Source organism: Chiloscyllium plagiosum, chromosome 5, assembly GCF_004010195.1.
Source record: "Chiloscyllium plagiosum isolate BGI_BamShark_2017 chromosome 5, ASM401019v2, whole genome shotgun sequence".
In the NCBI taxonomy this organism is placed as follows: Eukaryota; Metazoa; Chordata; class Chondrichthyes; order Orectolobiformes; family Hemiscylliidae; genus Chiloscyllium; species Chiloscyllium plagiosum.
Window position 1 is genome coordinate 122,690,445 of NC_057714.1, and position 23,245 is coordinate 122,713,689.

The window sequence follows — 23,245 nt, forward strand, 5'->3', positions numbered from 1 at the left end:
AGGGCCTGTACTGCGCTGTATTCTTCTATGTTCTATGTTCTAAAATTGTTAAATTTTGTCTAAAAAGACCCATCAAAGGTCCCACAGTATCTCCAGCTCAAACTCCCCACAGACAACTCATCGGAAGAAAGGTGTTTGTAACAGGAGATCAGCAGAAGGAAAACTGGAGATAAAGCGGAAAAGACATAGACTGTGTGAACTTGGAGAGATTAAGTTTAATTTATTGTTTTCTCATTAATTAGGTTGATATAAATGGGACTTGTGTTTATTTGAACTGCATTCATTCCGGCAGCATTTAGTTCAGTTAGGGAATAGTTAGTACTTACGGGAAATTTTCCAGTTAGTAAGTAATTCTGTTTATTTGTTCATTGTTGGAGTTAAGATAAATAAATTGTTACTTGTTAATTACAGAGAGAGTGAAATGATTCAATGTCATGTAACCACTCTTTAGTAACAGGTTGGGGGTAAGAGGTAAGGTTATACCACTTTTCACACTTCTTTTATCAGATTATGAGGCGAGACTCTTGGTGTTTCGGTTTTAATTATTAGAGGGCTGTCAACCTCTCCTTCGTAATAGGGGCTAGTGTCGAAATTGGGAGAGCTCTCTCACATACGAGTCAAACACATACCGGACATAGTTATACTCATTGAACCATACCTTGCACACAATGTCCCAGACACCAGCATCACTGGATATGTTCTGTCCCACAGCAGGACACACCCAGCAGAGGTAGTGGCATAGTGGGGAGGCAGTTATCCTGGGAATCCTCAACATTGATTCCAGTCAAAGTAGACAGAGGCCCCTTCAAAAATGAATCTGGGGAGACAGCTTTAGGGAACCAGAGAATAGCAGATTTTAAACAGAAACGTTGCACCAGTCTTTATGGTGGAAGGTACTTCAAGGATCCATACGACCATAGATATAAAGTGCAGAATTAGACTGTTTGGCCCATCGATTCTGTTTTGCCGTCCAAATATGGCTGAAGTTTCTCAAACCCATTCTCCCACATTTTCCACATAACCTTGACCTCTTTACTAACCAAAAACCTATTTATTTCTGTCTTAGATACATAAAATGACTTGGCCTCCACAGTCTTATACGACAATGAGTTCCACAGATTCACCCCCCCCCCCCCCCCACTTCTCTGGCTGATGAAATTCCTCCTCATCTCAGTACGAAAGGGCTGTCCCTTCACCCTGAGACTGTGCCCTCAGGTCTTAGTCTCCCCTGCTGGAAATATCTTCTCCATATCCATTCTAGCGAGGCCTCTTGATAATCTTCAAGTTCAATAATAAATCCCAATACTTCTAAATTCCCTCCGATTATAGAACCAGAGTCCTCAACTGCTCCTCATATGACAAATTTCTCCCACTCAAGAACATAGGGGAGGAATTAAGCACAATTGTCATCACCGAAGAAGTAATATTAAACAAAATTAATGGGTCTAAAGGCAGGTAAGTCTCCAGACCCTAATGGCTTGCACCCAAGATCTTAAAACAAGTAGCACAGAGATAACGAATTCATTGACTGTAATTTTCCAAAAATCCTTGGAGTCTTTAGCAGAGCATGACAATTCCAAAATGACACCTCTGTTCAAAACGAGAGGGAGGCAAAAAGCAAGTAACAATTGGCCAATTACCCTAACACCTATTGCTGGCAAGTATCAGAATCAATTATTAAAGAAGTAACAGCAAAACATTGGAAACTCATAACTAATCAAGCAGATTAGTATGGCTTCATAAAATGAAAACCGTGTCTGACGAATTTATTAGTTCCTCGAGGAAGTCTGAACCAGAGTGGACAGAGGGGAACCAGTCGATGTGCTATATTTGACTTCTAGAAGGTGTTCGATAAGCTACCTCACACAAGATTAACTTATAAGATGACAGCCCACAGTGTTGGAGGTAGTACATTGGCATGGATAAAAAATTAGCTGATGGGCAGGAAACAGTGAGTGGGGATGAAGGGTTCTTTATCAGTTTGGTAACCTGTGACTGGTCGAGTTCCACAGAGATCAGTGCTGGGACTGCAATTGCTTGTAATATATACTACTGACTTGGAAGAATGAAGCAAATGTACTGTAGCCAAATTTGCAGACAAAAAAACGTGGAAAGGCAGGTTGTGAGAGGGATTTGTTCTTTTTTATTTGGATACAAAAGTTTACAGAGAGACATTGTTAGGTTAAGTGAGTGGGCAAAAAAAGGGAGTATAAATTGAGAAAATGTAAAGTTATAAAACGTAAAAATATCATTCCATTGAAGGCAGTTCAGGGAGATTCACTAGGATGATCCCAAATATGGAGATTTGTCTTATGAGCAAAGGTTAAACAGGTTGGGCCTCTACTCACTGGAGTTGAGAAGAGTGAGAGGTGATCTCATTGAAACATGTTGGATTCTTAAGGGGCTTAACAGGGTCAATGCTGAGAGGATGTTTCCCCTTGTAGAAGGATCTAGAACCAGAGAACACCACATCATAACAAAGGGATGCTAATTTAAGATGGAGAAGAGGAAAAATATCGTCTCTTAGAGGGTTGAGTGTCTTTGGAATTCCTTGGGGGCTGCTTTGTCCTGGACCATGAATATTGTTGGAGCTGCATTCATCCAGACAAGTGAAGAGTGTTCCACCATCTGCTTGACTTGCACCTGTGATGGACAGGTTTTGGAAGTTAGGTACTTACTCAAGTTTTGACTGATAGGATTAATGTCTGGTTGCTCACGAGTGAAACAATCTTAGGTTTGCTTCCATAGACTCGACTCATGATGTAGTCTGTACCTCTGCCTTCGATCCACTGATTTCTTCTGGACTTGCATGTCTTCCTATCAGGTCTGAAATGCTTTCTGTAACATTCTCTGAATTACGTCAGTATGAAGAGTGTCATCACAAAGTATGTGGGATTCACTGTCAACAGCAATCAGCAGCATTTGCTTGTTTTGAAGTCTCCTGGGCACCAGCATGTTGTTTTTCATGTTTCTCTTGAAGATCTAAAGTGCAACTTCTCAAAGTTGGCACCATTTAGAAATAACACATGCCATTAAGTTGGAGCAGGGGCCCACAATTACCAACACACCATGTTGAACTTATTAGTCCCATCACGTATTTATTTTTTTTCAAGTTTTAAAAAGCAAAAGATTTACATGGATGTTGCTGGGACTGGAAGGTTTGGATTATTGGGAGAGGCTAAATAGGCTGGGGCTATTTTCCCTGTAGCATTGGTGATCTTATGGAGCTTTATAAAATCATGAGTGGTGTGGAGGGTGATTAGTCAAGGTCATTACAAAGTTAGGGGAGAGTAAAATTAGAAGGCATAGGTTTAAGGTCAGAGGGCAAAGATATAAAAAGACCTGCAGGGTAACTTTTCGTGCAGAGGTGGTGCGTGCATGGAACAAGCTGCCAGAAGTAGGAGCAGAGGTGGATACAATGACAACATTTCTAAGGCACCTGGATGGGCCTCACTGGTCTACCTAGAAAAGTCTTGCTGAGTAAACATGACTGTAACAATTTACATATGACATGAATGTCATCTCCATTATTGTACAGACTATTGGAAGCACATTTTCTTCAGGTCTGACTCTTCTGAGCTCTTTTGATTATTCCAAATCCCCATAACTTCATTACAGTGGTAGCGTTTAATGCACTTAAAAGATTTGTTAACACGTTCAGATTGATATACAACACTCAATTTTGTTAAAAAAGAGAAATATAGAGTATTTATTAAATGGTGTGAGGCTGGCAATTGTTGAACTTTTGAAGATGTGAAGGGAATGGCCTAGTGGTATGATTGCTGGACTATTAATTCAGAAAATCAGCTAATGTTCTGGGGACTTGGGGTTAAATCCTGCCATGGTAGATGATGCAATTTTAATAATCTGAAATTAAGAATCTACTGATAACCATGAAACCACTGTTGATTGTTGGAAAAACCTACCTGATTCATAAATGTTCATTAGGGAAGGAAACTGCCATCCTTACCTGGTCTGACTTACATGTAACTCCAGACCCACAGCAACATGGTTGACTCTTAACTACCCTCTGAAATGGCTCAGCAACCCATTCAGTTCAAAGGCAACTAGGAACGGGCAATAAATGCTGGGCAGTCAGTGAGACCCATGTCCATAAGTGATTTTTATAAAAGAGACTTCGTCCTTGTTCTGAGTCACTGGAAGTTAACATGCAGATACAACAAGCTATTAAGAATAATAAACAGTACTTTGTCCTTCATCAAAAGACATGGTAGTGGCTCATTGTTAAAGGAAAAAATGTCTGAACTGTAGCAGTTACATGTTATTTGCAAATGAAGAACATAACTGGAAAGTTGGCTCACCCATATCTAACAAAAGAAATTAAGAACAGCATTAGATCCAAAAACAGGACCAAAAAAGCCACAAGAAAAAATAGCAAGACTGAGGATTGGGAGCACTTTAGAATTCAGAAGGGAGGATCAAGATGTTAATTAAGAAGGAATAAATAGAGCATGAGAGTAAACTTGTAAGGCTCTTGAAGATAGAGTGCAAGCACCTTCATAAAATACATGGAGAAAAGATTCATAAAGACAAATGCAGCCTCTTACAGTCTGAAACAGGAGAATTAATAATGGAGAATAAGGAAATAGCAGACCAATTAAACAACTACATTTGGGCAGCATTGTGGCTCAGTAGTTAAGCACTGCTGCCTCACAGTACCAGGGACCTGGGTTTGATTCCAGCTTCAGGTGACTGTCTGTGTGGAGTTTGCACATTCTCCCTGTATCTGCATGGGTTTCCTCCCACAATCCAAAGATGTGGATTGGCCACGCTAAATTGTCCAGAGTGTTAGGCGCATTAGTCATAGGGAGATGGAGGGGCTGCTCTTCAGAGGGTTGGTATGGACTTGTTGGGCCGAAAGGCCTGTTTCCATATTGTAGGGAATCTAATCTAACTTGTTGCAGTGTTTCAAAAATGCGAAGGAAAGAGAATCTTTTGGGAAGGAGTAATTGAGATAAATCTCTATTTAAAAAAAAAACTCCTGGAGAAATTAATGGAGCTGAAAGCTGATAAATCCTGTGTCTGATAATTTACATCCTAGGGTATCAATTGAGGGGCATGGAACAATGGATGTGTTGGCTATTATCTTCCAAAATTCTGGAGATTCTGGAACAGTCCCAGCAGATTGGAGAGTGGCAAGTGTAAGCTCACTGTTTAAAAAAGGAAAGAAGGAAAAAAATTCAGTAATTATAGACTTGTTAGCCCAGGATCAGCAATAGGGAAAATGTTGGAATCTACTACAAAGCATGATAAAAGGATACTTAGAAAACAGCAATGGCTTTACACAAAGTTAACATGGATTTATGAAAGGGAAAGCATTTTTGACAGACTTACTTGAGATTTTCTGAAGTTATAACTACTAGAATAGATGAGGGAGTACCACTGGATATATTCATGAGTCCTAAGATCAGGGGTATTTATTAGAGAAGTCACTTTACTAACCCTTCTAGTTACTCTACATGAAACACTGAATCTTACTTTCTAAGATTTATCTTGTACAGGCTACAATTCCAATTCTTCACCTGCAAGCTGAAACACTCCAGTTGCTGAATATTTATCTGCTCATCCTTTCATTTCCACTCACTTTACCATGATCTCTCCATCTATGTATTCTGTGCCTGCGTGCTGCCATCCACTTCACCTGACGAAGGAGCAGCGCTCCGAAAGCTTACGATTTCAAATTAACCTTGGACTATAATCTGCTGCTCTGAGACTTCTGACGTTCTTGAACCACTGCAGTCCATGTGCTGTGGGTAGACCCGAAACGTCGATTCTCCTGCTCCTTGGATGCTGCCTGACCTGCTGCGCTTTTCCAGCAACACATTTTTCAGCGCAGACTCACAATGCCAATATATTTTCAAATCAAGACAGTGAGTGACTTGGAGGGGAACTTGTAGATGGTGTTCCCATGTATCTGCTGCCCTTGTCCTTCTGGATAGAAGTAATCATGAATTTGGAAGGTGCTGTCTGAGGACCTTTGGTGAATTTCTGCAGTGCATCTTATAGATAGTACACACTGCTGCTACTGAGCATCTTAGGTGGATGGAGTAGCTGCTTGCAGACATGGTGCCAAAGAAGCCGGCTCCTTTGTCCTGGATGGTGTCGAGTTTCTTGAATATTGTTGGAGCTGCACTGCTGATTTGTGCCTTTTGGATGGTAGACAAGCTTTGGGGAGTCAGAAGGTGAGTTCCTAGCCTCTGAGCTGCTCTTCTGCTCAATGGTAATCGGCAGGATGTTGACACTGGGGGATTCAATAATGGTTATAACCAAAGGACAGCGATTAGACTGTTTCTCATTGGAGATGGTCATTGCCTGCCATTTATGTTATGTGAATGTTAATTGCCACTTTTCAGCCCAAACCTGGATATTATCCAGGCCTTTTTGCATTGGAATATGGACTGCTTCAGTATCTGTGGAGTTGTGAATTGTGTTGAACATTGTTTAATCATCAGTGAATATCCCCACTTCTGACCTTATGTCATTGATGAGGCAGGTGCTGGGTAGAAGGGTTATGGAGAGTGGGCAGGTAAATGAAGTTGAGGCTGAGATGAGTTGTATTATTGCAAGAAATGGCAGAGCAGGCTCAAAGAACTGAATGGCCTATCCCTGCTCCTTGTTCTGAAGTTCTTATGAAGTGTGACGTGATGCATGTTGTCCCAAGAACATTGAAAGACAATATAAAATAGAGAGTACAATTCTAAATGGGTGCAGGAACAGAGGGAGCTAGTATCACAGATCATTGAAGGTGGCAGTACAGTGGAGAGAGCAGTTAATTAAGCAGCAAGCGCCCTTGGCTTTATTAATAGGGCAGAGAGGGAAACGTCGATTCTCCTGCTCCTTGGATGCTGCCTGACCTGCTGCGCTTTCCCAGCAACACATTTTCAGCAGAGAGTACAATAGCAGGGAAGTAATGTTGAACATGTAAAAGACATTTTAGACCTCAATTGGAGTACTGTGTACTCTTGTAGACACTGCATTATAGAAAAAGAGATGAATGCATAGGAGATTTACTAAACTTTAAAAATATAAACCACAACTACTAGGTTAGCCTGGGGCACTGTTTTTTTAAGAGCAAAATGACAGTGCTATTTTCTGGGATTGTGAAGGAGCAAAGATGGCCTTTAGTAGAGCGATATGCTCTTTTTGTGGAATGTGGGAGTTTAGGGAGAGTTTCCACATTACTGAGGATTATGTTTGCAGGAAGTGTCTTTGGTTGCAAATCCTATCATCAAACGGATCAGTTGGAGTCTCTGTTCGAGGCAATGAGGAAATTACAAGAGCTAGGGTGTGATGGATGGCAGTTATAGGAAGGGAGAAAAGCCACAGAGACAATCAAGCAGATGGGTTCACCGGTAGTGCAGGAGTCTTCTGTGGTAATCCGCATTTCAAGAAGCATGCTGTTTTGGAAATGCAGGGGGTGATGGATTCTCAGAGGAATGTAGGATGAACAACCAAGTTTCTGGTATCGAGATTGGCTCTAATGTAATGAGGGGTAAGTCAGGATCCAAGCGATCGATTGTGATAGGGGACTCTCTAGTCAGAGGCACAGACAGATGTTTCTGTGGCCAGCAGCGAAAAATCAGAATTGTGTGTTGCCTCCCTGGTGCCAGGATCAAGGATATCGCAGAGAGGGTGCAGAGTGTTTTCAAAGGGGAGAGAGACCAGCAGGGGGGTCATTGTACACATTGGAACCAACAACATAGGAAGGGAAAAGGAGGAAAGTCTGAAGTGAGAATATAGAAAGTTAAACAATAATTTAAAAAGGAGGTCCTAGAGAGTAGTAATATCTGGATTACTCCCAGTGCTACGAGTTAGTGAGGGTAGGAATAGGAGGATAGAGTAGATGAATATGTGGCTGAGGAGCTGGTGCATGGATGAAGTATTCACATTTTTGGATCATTGGAATATCCTCCGGAGTAGAAGTGACCTGTACAAGAAGAACACATTGCACCTGAATTGGAAGAGGACTAATATACTTGCAGGGAGATTTGCTAGAGCTCCTCGGGAGAATTTAAATGAGTACGTTGTGGGGGGATCCCAGGGAAATAGTGAGGAAAGAGATCAATCTGAGACTGGTACAGTCGGGAAAGGTAGCAAGTCAAACAGTCAGGGCAGGCAGGAACAAAGCAGAAAACAAGGTAGGACTAATAAAGTAAGCTGCATTTACTTCACTGCAATGGGCCAATCAGGGAAGGCAGATGAACTCAGGGCAAGACTAGGAACATGGTACTGGGAAATCATAGCGATTCGATTAGATTCGATTCCCAACAGTGTGGAAATAGGCCCTTCAGCCCAGTAAGTCCACACCGACCCATCAAAATGTGACCCACCCAGACTCAATCCACTCTGACTAATGCAGCAAACACTATGGGCAGTTTAGCATGGGCAGTTCACCTGACCTGCACATCTTTGGACTGTGGGAGGAAACCAGAGCACCTGGAGGAAACCCACGCAGAGTTACAGAAACGTGGCTCAGAGATGGACAGGACTGACAGGATACAAATGCTACAGGAAGGATAGAAAGGGAGGCAAGAGAGAAGGGGGAGTGGCGTTTTGGTAAGGGATAGCATTACAGCTGTGCTGAGGGAGTTATTTGGGTGAAACTGAGAAATAAGAAAGGGATGATAACCTTATTGGGATTGTATTATAGACCCCTAATAGTCAGAGGGAAATTGAGAAACAAATTTGGAAGGAGATCTCAGCTATCTGTAAGGATAACAGGGTGGTTATGGTCGGGGATTTTAACTTTCCAAACATCGACTGGGACTGCCATAGTGTTAAGGGTTTAGATAGAGAGGAATTTGTTAAGTGTGTGCAAGAAAATTTTCTGATTCCGCATGTGTATGTACCTTCTAGAGGAGGTGCAAAATTTGATCTACTCTTGGGAAATAAGGCAGGGCAGGTGACTGAGGTGTCAGTGGGAGAGCACTTTGGGACCAGCGACCATAATTCTATTAGGTTTAAAATAATGATGGAAAAGGATAGACCAGATCTAAAAGTTGAAGTTCTAAATTGGAGGAAGGCCAATTTTGACGGTATTAGGCAAGAACTTTCAAAAGCTGACTGGGGGCAGATGTTCGCAGGTAAAGGGACGGCTGGAAAATAGGAAGCCTTCAGAAATGAGAAAATGAGATTCCAGAGAAAGTATATTCCTATCAGGGTGAAAGGAAAGGCTGGAAGGTACAGGGAATGCTGGATGACTAAGGAAATTGAGGTTTGGTTAAGAAAAAGGAAGCAAATGTCAGGAATAGACAGGAGGGCGAGAGAGAATGCTTAGAAAAGTATAAAGACAGCAGGCGTATACTTAAGAGGGAAATCAGGACGGCAAAAGGAGACATGAAATAGCTTTGGCAAATAGAGTTAAGGAGAATCCAAAGGGTTTTTATAAATACATTAAGGACAAAAGGGTAACTAGGGAGAGAATAGGACCCCTCAAAGATCAGCAAGGCTGCCTTTGTGTGGAGCCGCAGAAAATGGGGAAGATACTAAATGAGTATTTTGCATCAGTGTTTACTGAGGAAAAGGACATGGAAGATAAAGAGATGGTGACATCATGAAAAATGTCCATATTAAAGAGGAGGTAGTGCTGGATGTCTTGAAATGCATAAAAGTGGATAAATTCCCAGGACCTGATCAGCTGTACCATAGAGCTCTGTGGGAACCTAGGGAAGTGATTGCTGGGCCCCTTGCTGAGATATTTGTATCATCGATAATCACAGGTGAGGTGCCGGTAGACTGGGGGTTGGCTAACGTGGTGCCACTGTTTAAGAAGGGCGGTAAAGACAAGCCAGGGAACTATAGACCAGAAACCCAGATGTCAGTGGTGGGCAAGTTGTTGGAGGGAATCCTGAGGGACAGGATGTACATGTATTTGGAAAGGCAAGGACTGATTAGGGATAATCAACATGGTTTTGTGCATGGGAAATCATGTCTCACAAACTTGACTGGACGTTGGCTAACGTGGTGCCACTGATTAAGAAGGGTGGTCAGGACAAACCAGGGAACTATAGACCGGTGAGCCTGACGTCAGTGGTGGGCAAGTTGTTGGAGGGAATCCTGAAAGAAAGAATTTCATGTATTTGGAAAGGCAAAGACTAATTAGGGATAGTCAACACGGCTTTGTTGATGATTAGATGATTAGATTCCCTACAGTGTGGATACAGACCATTCAGCCCAACAAATCCACACCGACCCTCCAAAGAGTAACCCACCTAGGCCCATCTCCCTCTGACTAATGCACCTAATACTATGGGCAATTTAGTATGGCCAATTCACCTGACCTGCACATCTTTGGACTGTGGGAGGAAACCGGAGCACCCGGAGGAAACCCACACAGACACAGGGAAATGTGCAAACTCCACACAGTCGCCTAAGGCGGGAATCGAAACCAGGTCCCTGGCGCTGAGAGGCAACAATGCTAACCACTGAGCCACTGTGCCACCTTTCATCAAAAGGGCTTTTGCCCGAAACGTTGATTTTCCTGCTCCTCGGATGCTGCCTGACCTGCAGTGCTTTTCCAGCACTATGCTAAACTTGACTTTAATCTCCAGTATCTGCAGTGACCATTTTCATCTATATGGACTTCAGTAAGGCATTCAACAAGGTTCCTCATGGGAGACTGGTTAGCAAGGTTAGATCTCATGGAATACAGGGAGAACTAGCCATTTGGATACAGTACTAGCTCAAAGGCAGAAGACAGAGGGTGGTGGTGGAGGGTTGCTTTTCAGACTGGAGGCCTGTGACCAGTGGAGTGCCACAAGGATCGGGGCTGGGTCCACTACTTTTTGTCATTTATATAAATGATTTGGATGTGAACATAAGAGGTACAGTTAGTAAGTTTGCAGATGACACCAAAATTGGAGGTGTAGTGGACAGCAAAGAAGGTTACCTCAGATTACAACAGGATCTTGATCAGATGGGCCAATGGGCTGAGGTGTGGCAAATGGAGTTTAGTTTAGATAAATGCGAGGTCCTGCATTTTGGAAATCAAATCTTAGCAGAACTTATACACTTAATGGTAAGGTCCTAGGGAGTGTTGCTGAACAAAGAGACCTTGGAGTGCAGGTTCATAGCTCCTTGAAAGTAGAGTCACAGGTAGATAGGATAGCGAAGAATGCATTTGAAATGCTTTCCTTTATTGGTCAGAGTATTGAATACAGGACTTGAGAGGTCATGTTGTGGCTGTACAGGACATTGGTTAGGCCACTGTTGGAATATTGTGTGCGATTCTGGTCTCCTTCCTATCAGAAAGATGTTGTGAAACCTCAAAGGGTTCAGAAACGATTCACACAGTTGTTGCCAGGGTTGGAGGGTTTGAGCTATAGGGAGAGGCTGAAGAGGCTGGGGCTGTTTTCCCTGGAGCGATGGAGGCTGAGGGGTGACTTTATCGAGGTTTATAAATTCATGATAGGATAAATACGCAAAGTTTTTTCCCTGGGGTGGGGGGTCCAGAGTTAGAGGGCATAGGTTTAGGGTGAGAGAGGAAGGATTTAAAAGGGACCCACAGGGCAACATTTTCACGCAGAGGGTGGTACGTGTATGGAATGAGCTGCCAGAGGATGTGGTGGAGGCTGGTATAATTGCAACGTTTAAAAGGCATCTGGATGGGTATATGAATAGGAAGGGTTTGGAGGGATATGGGCCAAGTGCTGGATTAGTTTAGGATATCTGGTCAGCATGGACTAGTTGGACTGAGGGGTTTGTTTCCGTGCTGTACTTCTCTGTGACTGGGTAATTCTAATCGTTTCAGGAATTAGAAACTTCAGTTATGAGAATCAATTGAAGAAGTTGAGACTGCTCTCCCTGGAAAGACGAAGGCTGAAAGGAGATGTGATCGACGTTTTCAAAATCCGAAGCAGACTGGACAGAGTAAATTGGGAGAAGCTGTTCCCATTTGTAAAAGTAGAAGAATGAAAGGATTTTGACTTAAAATCTGGTGCAAACAAAGTAAAGGTGATGGGAGAACCAGCCTTCTCAACCAGCGAGCAGTTAGGGTGTGGAATGAACTGCCTGGAAACATGGTGGAGACAAGTTCAATTGAGGCATTCAAGAGGGACTTTGATTAGATTAGATTAGATTCCCTACAGTGTGGAAACAGGCCCTTCGGCCCAACAGGTCCACACTGACCCTCTGAAGAGTAACCCACCCAGATCCATTTCCCTACATTTATTCCTGACTAATGCACCTGACACTATGGGCAATTTTCCATGGCCAATCAACCCTAACCTGCACATCTTTTGGATTGTAGGAGGAAACTCACGCAGACACAAGGGGGAGAATGTGCAAACTCCACAGACCGAGGTTAGAATCGAACCCGGGCACCTGGCGCCGTGAGGCAGCAGTGCTAACCACTGAGCCACTGTGCCGTCCATTTCATTCCCTCTCTCCCTGTCTTTGTCCCTCTCTCTCTCTCTTGTTCTCTCTCTCTCTGTCTATCTCTCACCCTCTCTCTGTGTCTCTCTCTCCATCTCTCACCCTCGCTCGGTGTCTCTTTCTCTATCTCTCATCCTCTTTCCCTGTCTCTCTCTGTCTCTCTCGTTCCCTCTTTCCCTGTCTCTCCCCCTCTCTCGTTCTCTCTCTCTCCCTGGAGCCTATCTCTCTCCCTGTCTCTCTTTCTCCCTCTCTCTCATTCTCTCACTTGCTGTCCAGTGCAATTTTCTCACATCTGTGCCTATCCTCTGCCATGCTCCTGACTGGTTGCTGGTTTGGGGGCGAATGGGGATGGGGACAGTGCATCTTCATCCAACGGGAAGAAAGACAGGCAGAGACCACTCTGCCCCTCTCTGAGGGATGGTTATTTGGACGGAAATGATGTGCATGGATATGGGGAAACACTCAATACAAGCTCAAGGATTAGCACCTCATCTATCACTTTTGTAATACAATCCTCTGGTCACGTACCTGTCCAAGTGTCTTTTAAATGTTGTAATTGTATTCTGCTACCCTGGGGAAAAGGTCTTGGCTATTCACCTTAGTATGCACCTCATGATTTTATAAACCTCAGCCTGCTGTGCTCCAGTGGTAAAGGTCTCAGCCTATCCAACTTCTCCTCATAACTCAAACCTTCCAGTTTCAGGAACAGCATTGTGAATCTTTTTTGCACCCTTTCCAGTTTAATAACATCCTTCCAATAATAGGACAACCAGAATTGTGCACAGTACGATGGTCTCGCCAATGTCTTGTACAATTATAACAACACATTCCAACTCCTGGATTCAATGCTCTGACCAATGAAGTCAAACACCTTCTTCACATATTTGGGCTGAAGACATTTGGACCAATATATGGATAAGAAAGGTTTGGAAAGATATGGGCCAAGTGCAGGGAAATGGGGTTAGCGTGGAAGGACATTTTGGTCAGCATGGACCAGTTTGGGCCAAAGGGCCTGTCTCTGTGCTGTAGGACTCGATGACTCTCAGATTGTGAGACACAATTGCCCATGCACAAAGCCATGTTGACCACCCCTAATCAATCCTTGCCTTTCCAAATGCATGTAGATCCGGTATCTCAGAAACCATTCTAACAACTTACCTATCACTGACATCAGGCTCACTGGTCTGTGGTTCCCCAGCTTTTCCTTGCAGCCTTTCTTAAATAATGGCACAACATTAGCCGGTCTGCTGTCTTCCGGCTCCTCAACCATGGTTATTTATAATAAAAATCTCTGCCAGAGCTCCACAATTTCTTCCATTGCTCCTCACAATGTCCTGGGATACACTTGATCAGAGCCCAGGGATTCATCTGCCTTTATGCATTTTAAGACCTTCAGCATCTGCTCATCTGTAATGTGGACTCATTTGAAGAGATCAATATTTATTTCACTCAGTTCCCTAGATTCCATGTCCTTCTCCATCGTAAATACTGACACAAAATATTGACAAAGTATTGTCTCCCCCTTCTCCTGTGGCTCCACGCTTAGGCTGCTTGCTGATCTTTGGGTGGCCCTATTCTCTCCCTTTTTTCTGTAATGTATTTCTATAAAGCTTTTGGATTCTCCTTAACCCTATTTGCCAAGGCTGTCTCATGTCCCCTTTTTGCCCTCCTGATTTCCCTTTTAAGTATACTCCTACTGCCTTTGTACTCTTGAGGATTTGCTCGATTTCTCCTGTTTATATCTGACTTGTACTTCCTTCTTTTTCTTAACCAAAACGTCAATTTCTCTAGTCATCTAGCATTCCCTACACCTACCAGCCTTTCCTTTCACCCTAATAGGAATGTACTGTCTCTGGACACTCATTTCACTTCTGAAGGCATCCCATTTTCCAGCTGTCCCTTTTACCAGTGAACATCTGCCCCCAATCAGCTTTTGAAAGTTTTTTGAGGGATGCCTTGTGTGAAGTGGAGGAGGTCTTAAGTTGGATTCCTGCTTGCTGTCATGGGGAACAGAGTGCAGAGAATGTCTACCAGAACAAAGAACTGGAGGAGATTGCATGGATTTGAAAGGAAAAACAATGATCTGAGATTTTTATGAAAACTTGAAGCTATGTTTTTCCAATCAGCTTGGTGCACATTTCCAACATCCAAAGTTTATCTTTTTCTACTCTCACTCAGAAGTCTCACGTTCTCACTAGGAACTTATTCTACACAGGCTCTAGGGTTACACAGTACCTTGCAAATCATTGACAGGAGATAGAGTGGACTGATCAGCAGCAAAGTTCCCACTGTCTGGTTTGTTGGACTTCTTGGATGTGGAAGTGTTTGGCTCCTTGCTTGGAGCAGATCTAATAGGAGCTAAGGGAAAAGGTGGAGAGAAAAACAGATAAACCACATCTAATAAACATACCAACAAGGTGCACCCACTGTTAAATAAGGTCAACTGGTAGGACGACAATGAGGGGAAACTGGATAGGCTGCGTTGGTTCTCCTTGGAGTTTAGGAGGTGGAGGGGGGACATAATTGAAGTATCCAAAACTCTGAGAGGCATAGGCAGTGAAGCTTGCACAAATCTCCTTCCCTTGGCAGATGTGTCCAAGACCAGACAGCATCATTCTAAGGTGAGAAGTAAGTGGTTATGAGGAGATCTGAGAAAAATGTTTTCACCCAGAGGGTGGCAGAAGCATGGACCGTGTTGCCTGAGAGGGTGGTGGAAGCAGGTACTCTCACAAATTTAAGAAACATCTGGATGAGCATTTAAAATGCCAGGGCATAGTAGACTATGGACCAAGTGCAGGTAAATGGGATTAGTGTCATTTGGTATTTATTGCTCCACTTAAAAATATTCAATTACCTTGTCTCTACTGCCTTTTGATGCAGAGAGTAGATAGATTCTTGATTACCAAGGAGATGAAAGCTTATTGGGGATAGGCAGGAATGTAGACTTGAGGTAATATCAGATCAGCCATGGACTGAGTAGCCTATACTTGTTCCTTCTCTGCGTGCTCCTACTTAGTAAGGTCACACAAACATCTGAGAGAAAAACATTCCCCAATTCTGCTTTAAAAGAGCGACCTCTAATTCTTAAGTAATGTTCCCCTACTTCCTGACTAGCCAGCAAAAGGAAACTTCCTTTCAACATGCACCATCTCAAGACCATTCAGAATTTCTAAACTTAATTTATATAATCCACAATCTTCTAAATGCTAATGAAAACAGGTCCAGATTGTCCAATCCTATCAATGCCTCTCATGATTTTATACACCTCAATAAGATCATCCCTCATTTTCCTACATTCCAAGGAATAAAGTCCTGTCCTGACCAACCTTTCCCTATAACTCAGGCGTAAGAGTCCTGGCGCCATCCTCGTAAATCTTCTTTGCACTCTTTCCAGTTGCCTTGACCAATGAAAGCCAGCATGCTAAATGCCTTCTTCACCACCCTGTCGACCTGTGAGGCTGCTTGCAATAAACTATGTCCAGTACTTGTACTCCTAGGTCCCTCTGTTCCACAACATTCCTCAGGACTTTACCATTTACTGTATAAGTCCTACCTTGGTTTGACTTTCCAAAGTGCAACACCTCAGACTTATCTGTATTGAATTGCATTTGACAACCCTCAGCCCACTCCCTCATCTGATCAACTTCCCTCTGTAATTTTTGATTATCTTTCTCACTATCAATGATACCTGCTAATTTTGTATCACCTACAAACTTACAAATCATGCCTTGTACATTGACATCCCACGTTATTTATGTAAACAACAAACAACAAAGGTCCAAGCACTGAGCCCTGTGGCACACCACTAGTCACAGGCCTCCAGTCCAAGGAACAACCTTCAACCATCACCCTCGGCTTCCTACCATTGAGCAAAATTTGAAACCAATTAGCTTGCTCTCCCTGGATCCCATGCAACCTAACCTTAATGACTAGCTTGCCATGTGGGACCTTGTCAAAGGCTTTACTAAAGTCCATATAGACAACATCCACTGCTCTGCCCTCCTCTATCCTCTTGGTTACCTCTTTGAAAAACTCTAAAAGATCTGAAATCCATGCTGACTATCCCTCATTGGACCTTGACTATCCAAATGTTGGATAGTCCCTCAGTATCCTCTCCAACAACTTGCCTCCTACTGATGTCAGGCTCACTGGCTTAACCATCATGTCCTGCTTCTTACCATTCAGCCAACTTTGAAACCAATTAGCTAGCTCTCCCTGGATCCCATGTGACCTAACTTTCATGAATAAGATGTGGAGGAACCAGTGTTGGACTGGAGTGGACAAAGTTAAAAATCACACAACACCAGGTTATAGTCCAACAGGTTTATTTGGAAGCTCTAGCTTTCAGGGCACTGCTCCTTCATCAGGTAGCTGTGGAGTAGGATCAATAGACACAGAATTTGTAGCAAAAGATCACAGTGTTATGCAACTGAAATGATATATTGAACAAACCTAGACTTCAGTTAAGTCTTTCATCTTAATGAACAGAAACCTGCAACCCTTTCTGAAAGAAAAGTATAGTAAGGGTATGGAATGCTTTGCCTGCAGTAGATTTGCCAGGTTTATGTGTATTTAAGTCGTCATTAGACAGGCAAATGGACGTACATGGAATAGTGTAGGTGAGATGGGCTTCAGCTGAGTATGACAGGGTGGTGCAACATCGAGGGCCGAAGGGCCTGTACCGCGCTATAATGTTCTATGTTCTATGAAAGACTTAACAGCAATCTAGGTTTGTGCAATATATCATTTCAGTTGCATGACACTGCAATCTTTTGTGATAAATTCTATGTCTTATAATCCTGCTCCACATCAACTTGACAAAGGAGCAGCGCTTCGAAAGCTAGTGTTTCCAAATAAACCTGTTGGACTAGAACCTAGTGATGGGTGGTTTTTAACTTCTAAGGCAGCAACAGAGTCCCATGAGGTCTGAACGAAGTAAAAGAACTCATAGGCCGGTATCCAGGAGAGTGAACACCCTGGAAAGTCCATCTACAGCTGGTTTGGAACAGTTAAATTGCTTAGCAACATCCAAAACAGAACCAATAAAAATAAACAAAATTAGAAATTGCTGGAAAAGCTCCGCAGGTTCTCAGTAAGGATCACTGGACCTGAAACATTAACTCTGATTTCTCCCTACAGATGATGTCAGACCTGTTGAGCTTTTCCAGCAATTTCTGTTTTGTTTCCGATTTCCAGCATCTGCAGTTCTTTTGGTTTTTATCCAATCAAAACAAACATCTGGTTAAATGGTCAGCCAGTTCTAGTGGGGGTTGATACCAGCATGGCTGTATCATAAGGTCATAAGATATCACAGCAGAATTAGCTCATTCGGTCCATTGAGTCTGCTCTGCTATTCGATCATGTCTGATATATTCCTCACGCCCATTTTCCGGCTTTCTCCCCATAACCTTATAACCCACTATCAATTAAAAATCTGTCAAACTCCCCCTTAAATTTACTCACTGTCCAAGCATTCACCGCACTTTGGGGTAATGAACTCTACAGATTCACAACCCTTTGAAAGAAGCAGTTTCTCCTCAACTCTGTTTCGAATTTGTTACTCCTTATCCTAAGACTATAATCTCTCACCCTAGAATGCCCCACAAGAGGAAGCATCTGCTCCACATCTATTTTATCCACACCTTTTATCATCTTGAATACCTCTATCTGATCTCCCCTCATTCTGCAGACAGTGAGGATAAAAGGCTCCTTCTCAGGATGGCAGCCAGTGAAATGTGGTATTCTGCAAGGCTCAGTGTTGGGACCACAACTTTTCATTTTATACAATAACGATCTAGATGAAGGAACGGCATGCATTCTGGCTACGTTTGCAGACAATACAAAGATAGGTAGAGGGACAGGTAGCATTGAGGAGGCGGGGAGGCTGCAGAAGGATTTGGACAGTTCGGGAGAGTGGGCAAAGAAACTGCAGATGGAGGACAAAGTGAAAGTGTGAGGTGATGCACTTTGGTCGGAAGAATAGAGGCATGGACTATTTTCTAAATGGGGAGGAAATTCAGAAATCTGTAGTGCAAAGAGACTTGGGAGTTCTAGACCAGAATTCTCTCAAGGTAAACTTACAGGTTGAGTCAGTAGTTAGGAAGCCAAATGCAATGTTGGCATTTATTTTGAGAGGACCTGAATATAAAATCAGGGAAGTAATTCTGAGGCTCTATAAAGCTCTGGTCATACCACATTTGGAGGATTGTGTGCAGCTTTGGGCCCCATATCTCAGGAAGGATGTACTAGCCCTGGAGCAGTTTCAGAGGAGGTTCACGAGAATGGCCCCAGGAATAAAAGGCTTAACACATGAGGAATGTTTGAGGACTCTGGGTCGATACTCATGGAGTTTAATAGGATGAGAGGGATCTAATTGAAACAAACAGAACACTGAATGGCCTGGACAGAGTAGATGTTGCGAAGATGTTTCCATTGGTAGAAGAGACCAGGACCCAAGGGCACAGCCTCAGAGTAAAGGGAAGACCTTCGAGAACGGAGATAAGGAGAAACTTCTTCAGCCAGAGAGTGGGGAATCTATGGAAATTACTGCCAGGTAATGTGGAGGCCAGGTCATTGAGTATATTTAAGACAGAGATAGATAAGCTCCTGAATATCAAAAGGATCAAAGATTATGGGGAGTAAGCAGGAGAAAGGGGTTGAGAAGCTTAATAGCCATGGTTCAAACTTGATGGGCTGAATGGCCTAATTTCTGCTCGTTTGTCTTGTAGTCTTATTGTAGAGTCATAGAGATATACAGCACGGAAATAGACCCTTCAGTCCAACCCGTCCATGCTGACCAGATATCCCAATCCAATCTAGTCCCACCTGCCAGCACCCGGCCCATATCCCTCCAAACCCTTCCTATTCATATACCCATCCAGATGCCTTTTAAATGTTGCAATTGTACCAGCCTCCACCACATCCTCTGGCAGCTCATTCTATACACATACCACCGTCTGCATGAAAGAGTTGCCCCTTAGATCCCTTTTATATCTTTCCCATCTCCCGTTAAACCTATGCCCTCTAGTTCTGGGCTCCCTGACCCTAGGGAAAAGACTTTGCCTATTTACCCTATCCACGCCCCTCCCAATTTTGTAAACCTCTATAAGGTCACCCCTCAGCCTCCGACTCTTCAGGGAAAACAGCCCCAGCCTCTTCAGCCTCTCCCTGTAGCTCAAATCTTCCAACTCTGGCAACATCCTTGTCAATCTTTTCTGAACCCTTTCAAGTTTCACAACATCTTTCCGATAGGAAGGAGACCAGAATTGCACGCAATATTCCAGCAGTGGCCTAACCAATGTCCTGTACATCTGAATTAAACTCCATCTGCCACTTCTCAGCCCAGTGGCCCATCTGGTCCAGATCCTGTTGTAATCTGAGGTAACCCTCTTCGTTGTCCACTACACCTCCAATTTTGGTGTCATCTGCAAACTTACTAACTGTACCTCTTATGCTCGCATCCAAATCATTTATATAATTGGCAAAATGTAGAGGACCCAGCACTGATCCTTGTGGCACTCCACTGGTCACAGGCCTCCAGTCTGAAAAACAACCCTTCACCACCATACTCTATCTTCTACCTTTGAGCCAGTTCTGTATCCAAATGGCTAGTTCTCCCTGTATTCCATGAGCTCTAACCTTGCTAATCAGTCTCCCATTTGAAATCATTTCTGTACAACACAAACATCAGTGGTCCAAGCACGGATCACCACTGATCACAGTTCTCCATTTTGAGAAACTCCCTTCCACTCCTACTCTCTGTCTCTTGCTGCCCAGCCAGTTCTCTATCCATCTCGCTAGCACACCCTGGACCCAATGCGCGACTTCACTTTCTCCATCAGCCTACCATGGGGAACCTTATCAAACATATCCTGAAGTCCATGTATATGACATCAACAGCCCTTCCCTCATCAATCAACTTTGTCACTTCCTCAAAGAATTACAATAAGTTGGTAAGACATGCACAAAACCATGGTGTCTATCATTAAAAGCCCATTTTCTTCCAAATGTAAATAGATCCTATCCCTCAGTATCTTCTCCAGCAGCTTCCCTACCACAGATGTCAGGCTCACAGGTCTGTAACTACCTGGATTATCCCTGCTACCTTTCTTAAACAAGGGGACAACATTAGCAATTCTCCAGTCCCCCGGGACTTCACCATGTTCAAGGATGCTGCAAAGGTATCTGTTAAAGCCCCTGCTCTTTCCTCTCTCGCTTCCCTCAGTAACCTGGGATAGATCCCATCCGGACTTTTAGAATGTCCAACATTTCCTCCCTCCTTATGCTTTCTTGACCTAGAGCAATCAAAGATCTATCCCTAACCTCGGCATCCATCATGTCCCTCTCCTCGGTGAATACCGATGCAAAGTACTCAAAGAATCTCACCCATTTTCTCTGACGCCATGCATAACCTTCCCCCTTTGCACTTGAGCAGGTTAACCCTTTCCCCGAGTTACCCTCTTGCTCCTCATATGCAAATAAAAGGCTTTGGGATTTTCCTTAATCCTGTATTCTAAAGATATTTCATGAGCCCTTAAAGCCCTCTTAATTCCTCATTTCAGATTGGTCCTACATTCTAATATTCTTCCAAAGCTCCGTTTGTTTGCAGTACGCTTCCTATTTCCTCTGCGCTCATCTCACAATGTCACCTCTCATCCATGGTTCGCTAATCTTGCCATTTCTTTCCCTCACTTTCACAGGGACATGTCTGTCCCGCACTCTAATCAACCTCTCTTTAAAAGCCTCCCACATATCGAATGTGGATTTACCCTCAAATGGCTGCTCCCAATTTACATTCCCAGTTCCTGCCAAATTTTGCTATGGTTGGCCTTCCCCCAATTTAACACTCTTCCTTTAGCACTATTCCCATCTTTGTCCATGAGTATTCTAAAACTTATGGAATTGTGGTCACTATTCCCAAAGTAATCCGCTGATGATATTTCACCCACGTGGCCGGGCTCATTCCCCAACACCAGGTCCAGTATGGCCTCTTCCCGAGTTGGACTATTTACAAACTGCTCTGGAAACCCCTCCTGGATGCTCCTTACAAATTCTGCTCCATCTAGACCTCTAACACTAAGTGAATCCCAGTCAATGTTGGCAAAATTAAAATCACCACCAGCCTGTTGCCTCTACAGCTTTCCATCATCTGTTTACATATTTGTACCTCTACCTCATGCTCACTGTTGGGAGGCCTATAGTACAGCCCCAATATTGTTACCGCACCCTTCCTATTTCTGAGCTTTGCCCATATTGCCTCACTGCTCGAGTCCTCCATCGTGCCCTCCTTCAGCACAGCTGTGATATCCTCTCTGACCAGTAATGTAACTCCTCCACCCCTCTTACCCTCCTCTCTATCCCACCTGAAGCATCCATATCCTGGGATATTTAGTTGCTAATCATGTCCTTCCCTCAACCAAGTCTCAATAATAACAATAACATCATAATCCCAGGTACTATTCCAAGCCTTGAGTTCATCTGCCTTACCTACTACACTTCTTGCACCTCAGAGCACCAGTCCCTCTGCCTTCACCCTCTGCTCCCTGCCTACTCTCCCCCTTAGTCACGCTGACTTCATCATCTAGTTCCTTACAGGCTTTAGTTACTACCTCCTTCCTGTCCACCAACCTCCTCAATTGGTTCCCATCCCTCTGCCACATTAGTTTAAACCCTCCTCAACAGCGTTAGCAAAACCACCCCCTAGGACATTGGTTCCAGTCCTGCCTGGTGTAGACTGTCCAGTTTGTAATAGTCCCACCTCCCCTAGAAGCGGTCCCAATCTCCCAAATGTCTGAACCCCTCCCTCCTGCATCATCCTTCAAGCCATGTGTTCATCCTGAATACTCTATCATTCCTACTCTGACTGGCACGGGGCACTGGTCGCAATCCTGAGATTACTACCTCTGAGGTCCTATTTTTTAAACTTGGTTCCTAATTCCCTAAATTCTGCTTGCAGGACCTCATCCCGTTTATTACCTGTATCGCTGGTGCCGATATGCACCATGACATCTGGCTGTTCACTCTGCCCCTTCAGAAAGTTCAGCAGCCGATCTGAGACATCCCTGACCTGAGCACCTGGGAGGCAGTATACCATTCGGGAGTCTCGTTTTTGACCACAGAACCGTCTATCTACTCCCCTCACAATTGAATCCCCTGTGACGACAGCCCTTCCACTCCCTGCCCTCTGAACAGCAGAGCTAGTCACGGGTCTGAAGAAACTTTGAGGAAGCGAGGGCTTTTCTTGTTGGACTGAAGAAGGATGAGAGGCGACTTGATAGAGGTGTACAAGATGATGAGACATCGATAGAGTGGATAGCCAGGGACTTTTTCCCAGGGTGGAAATGGCTATCCTGAGGGGACATAATTTTAAAGTGATTAGATTCGATTCCCTACAGTGTGGGAACAGGCCCTTCGGCCCAACAAGTCCACACCGACCCTCCGAAGAGAAACCCACCCAGACCCATTCCCCTACATTTACCCGACACTATGGGTAATTTAGCACCTGACCTGCACATCTCTAGATTGTCGGAGCAAACCCACGCAGACACGGGGAGAACGTGCAAACTCCACACAGTCAGTCGCCCGAGGCTGGAATTGAACCCGGGTCTCTGGCGCTGTGAGGCAGCAGTGCTAACCACTGGGCCACCATGCCACCCAATTAGGGGAAGGGGTTGGGAAGATGTCCGAGGCAGATTATTTACACAGAGAGTGGTGGGTGCGGGGAATACACGACCAGCAGTGGGAGTAGAGTCAGAGACATTCGGGACATTTAAGTGACTCTCAGATAGGCCCATGGATGGTAGTAAAATATAGAATATGTGGGTTAGTCTGATCATAGAGTAGGATAAAAGGG

General features: G+C 43.8%; 1 protein-coding gene across 1 annotated transcript in view; it reads right to left on the reverse strand.

Moving 5' to 3' along the window:
• LOC122550355 (IQ motif and ankyrin repeat domain-containing protein 1-like) overlaps window positions 1-23,245 on the reverse strand; it is a 159,804-nt gene that overhangs the window by 15,408 nt on the left and 121,151 nt on the right. Inside the window, exon 15 of the mRNA XM_043691084.1 lies at window positions 14,629-14,751. Coding sequence (XP_043547019.1) covers window positions 14,629-14,751 — 123 coding nt within the window. The remainder of the gene's footprint in view (window positions 1-14,628; window positions 14,752-23,245) is intronic.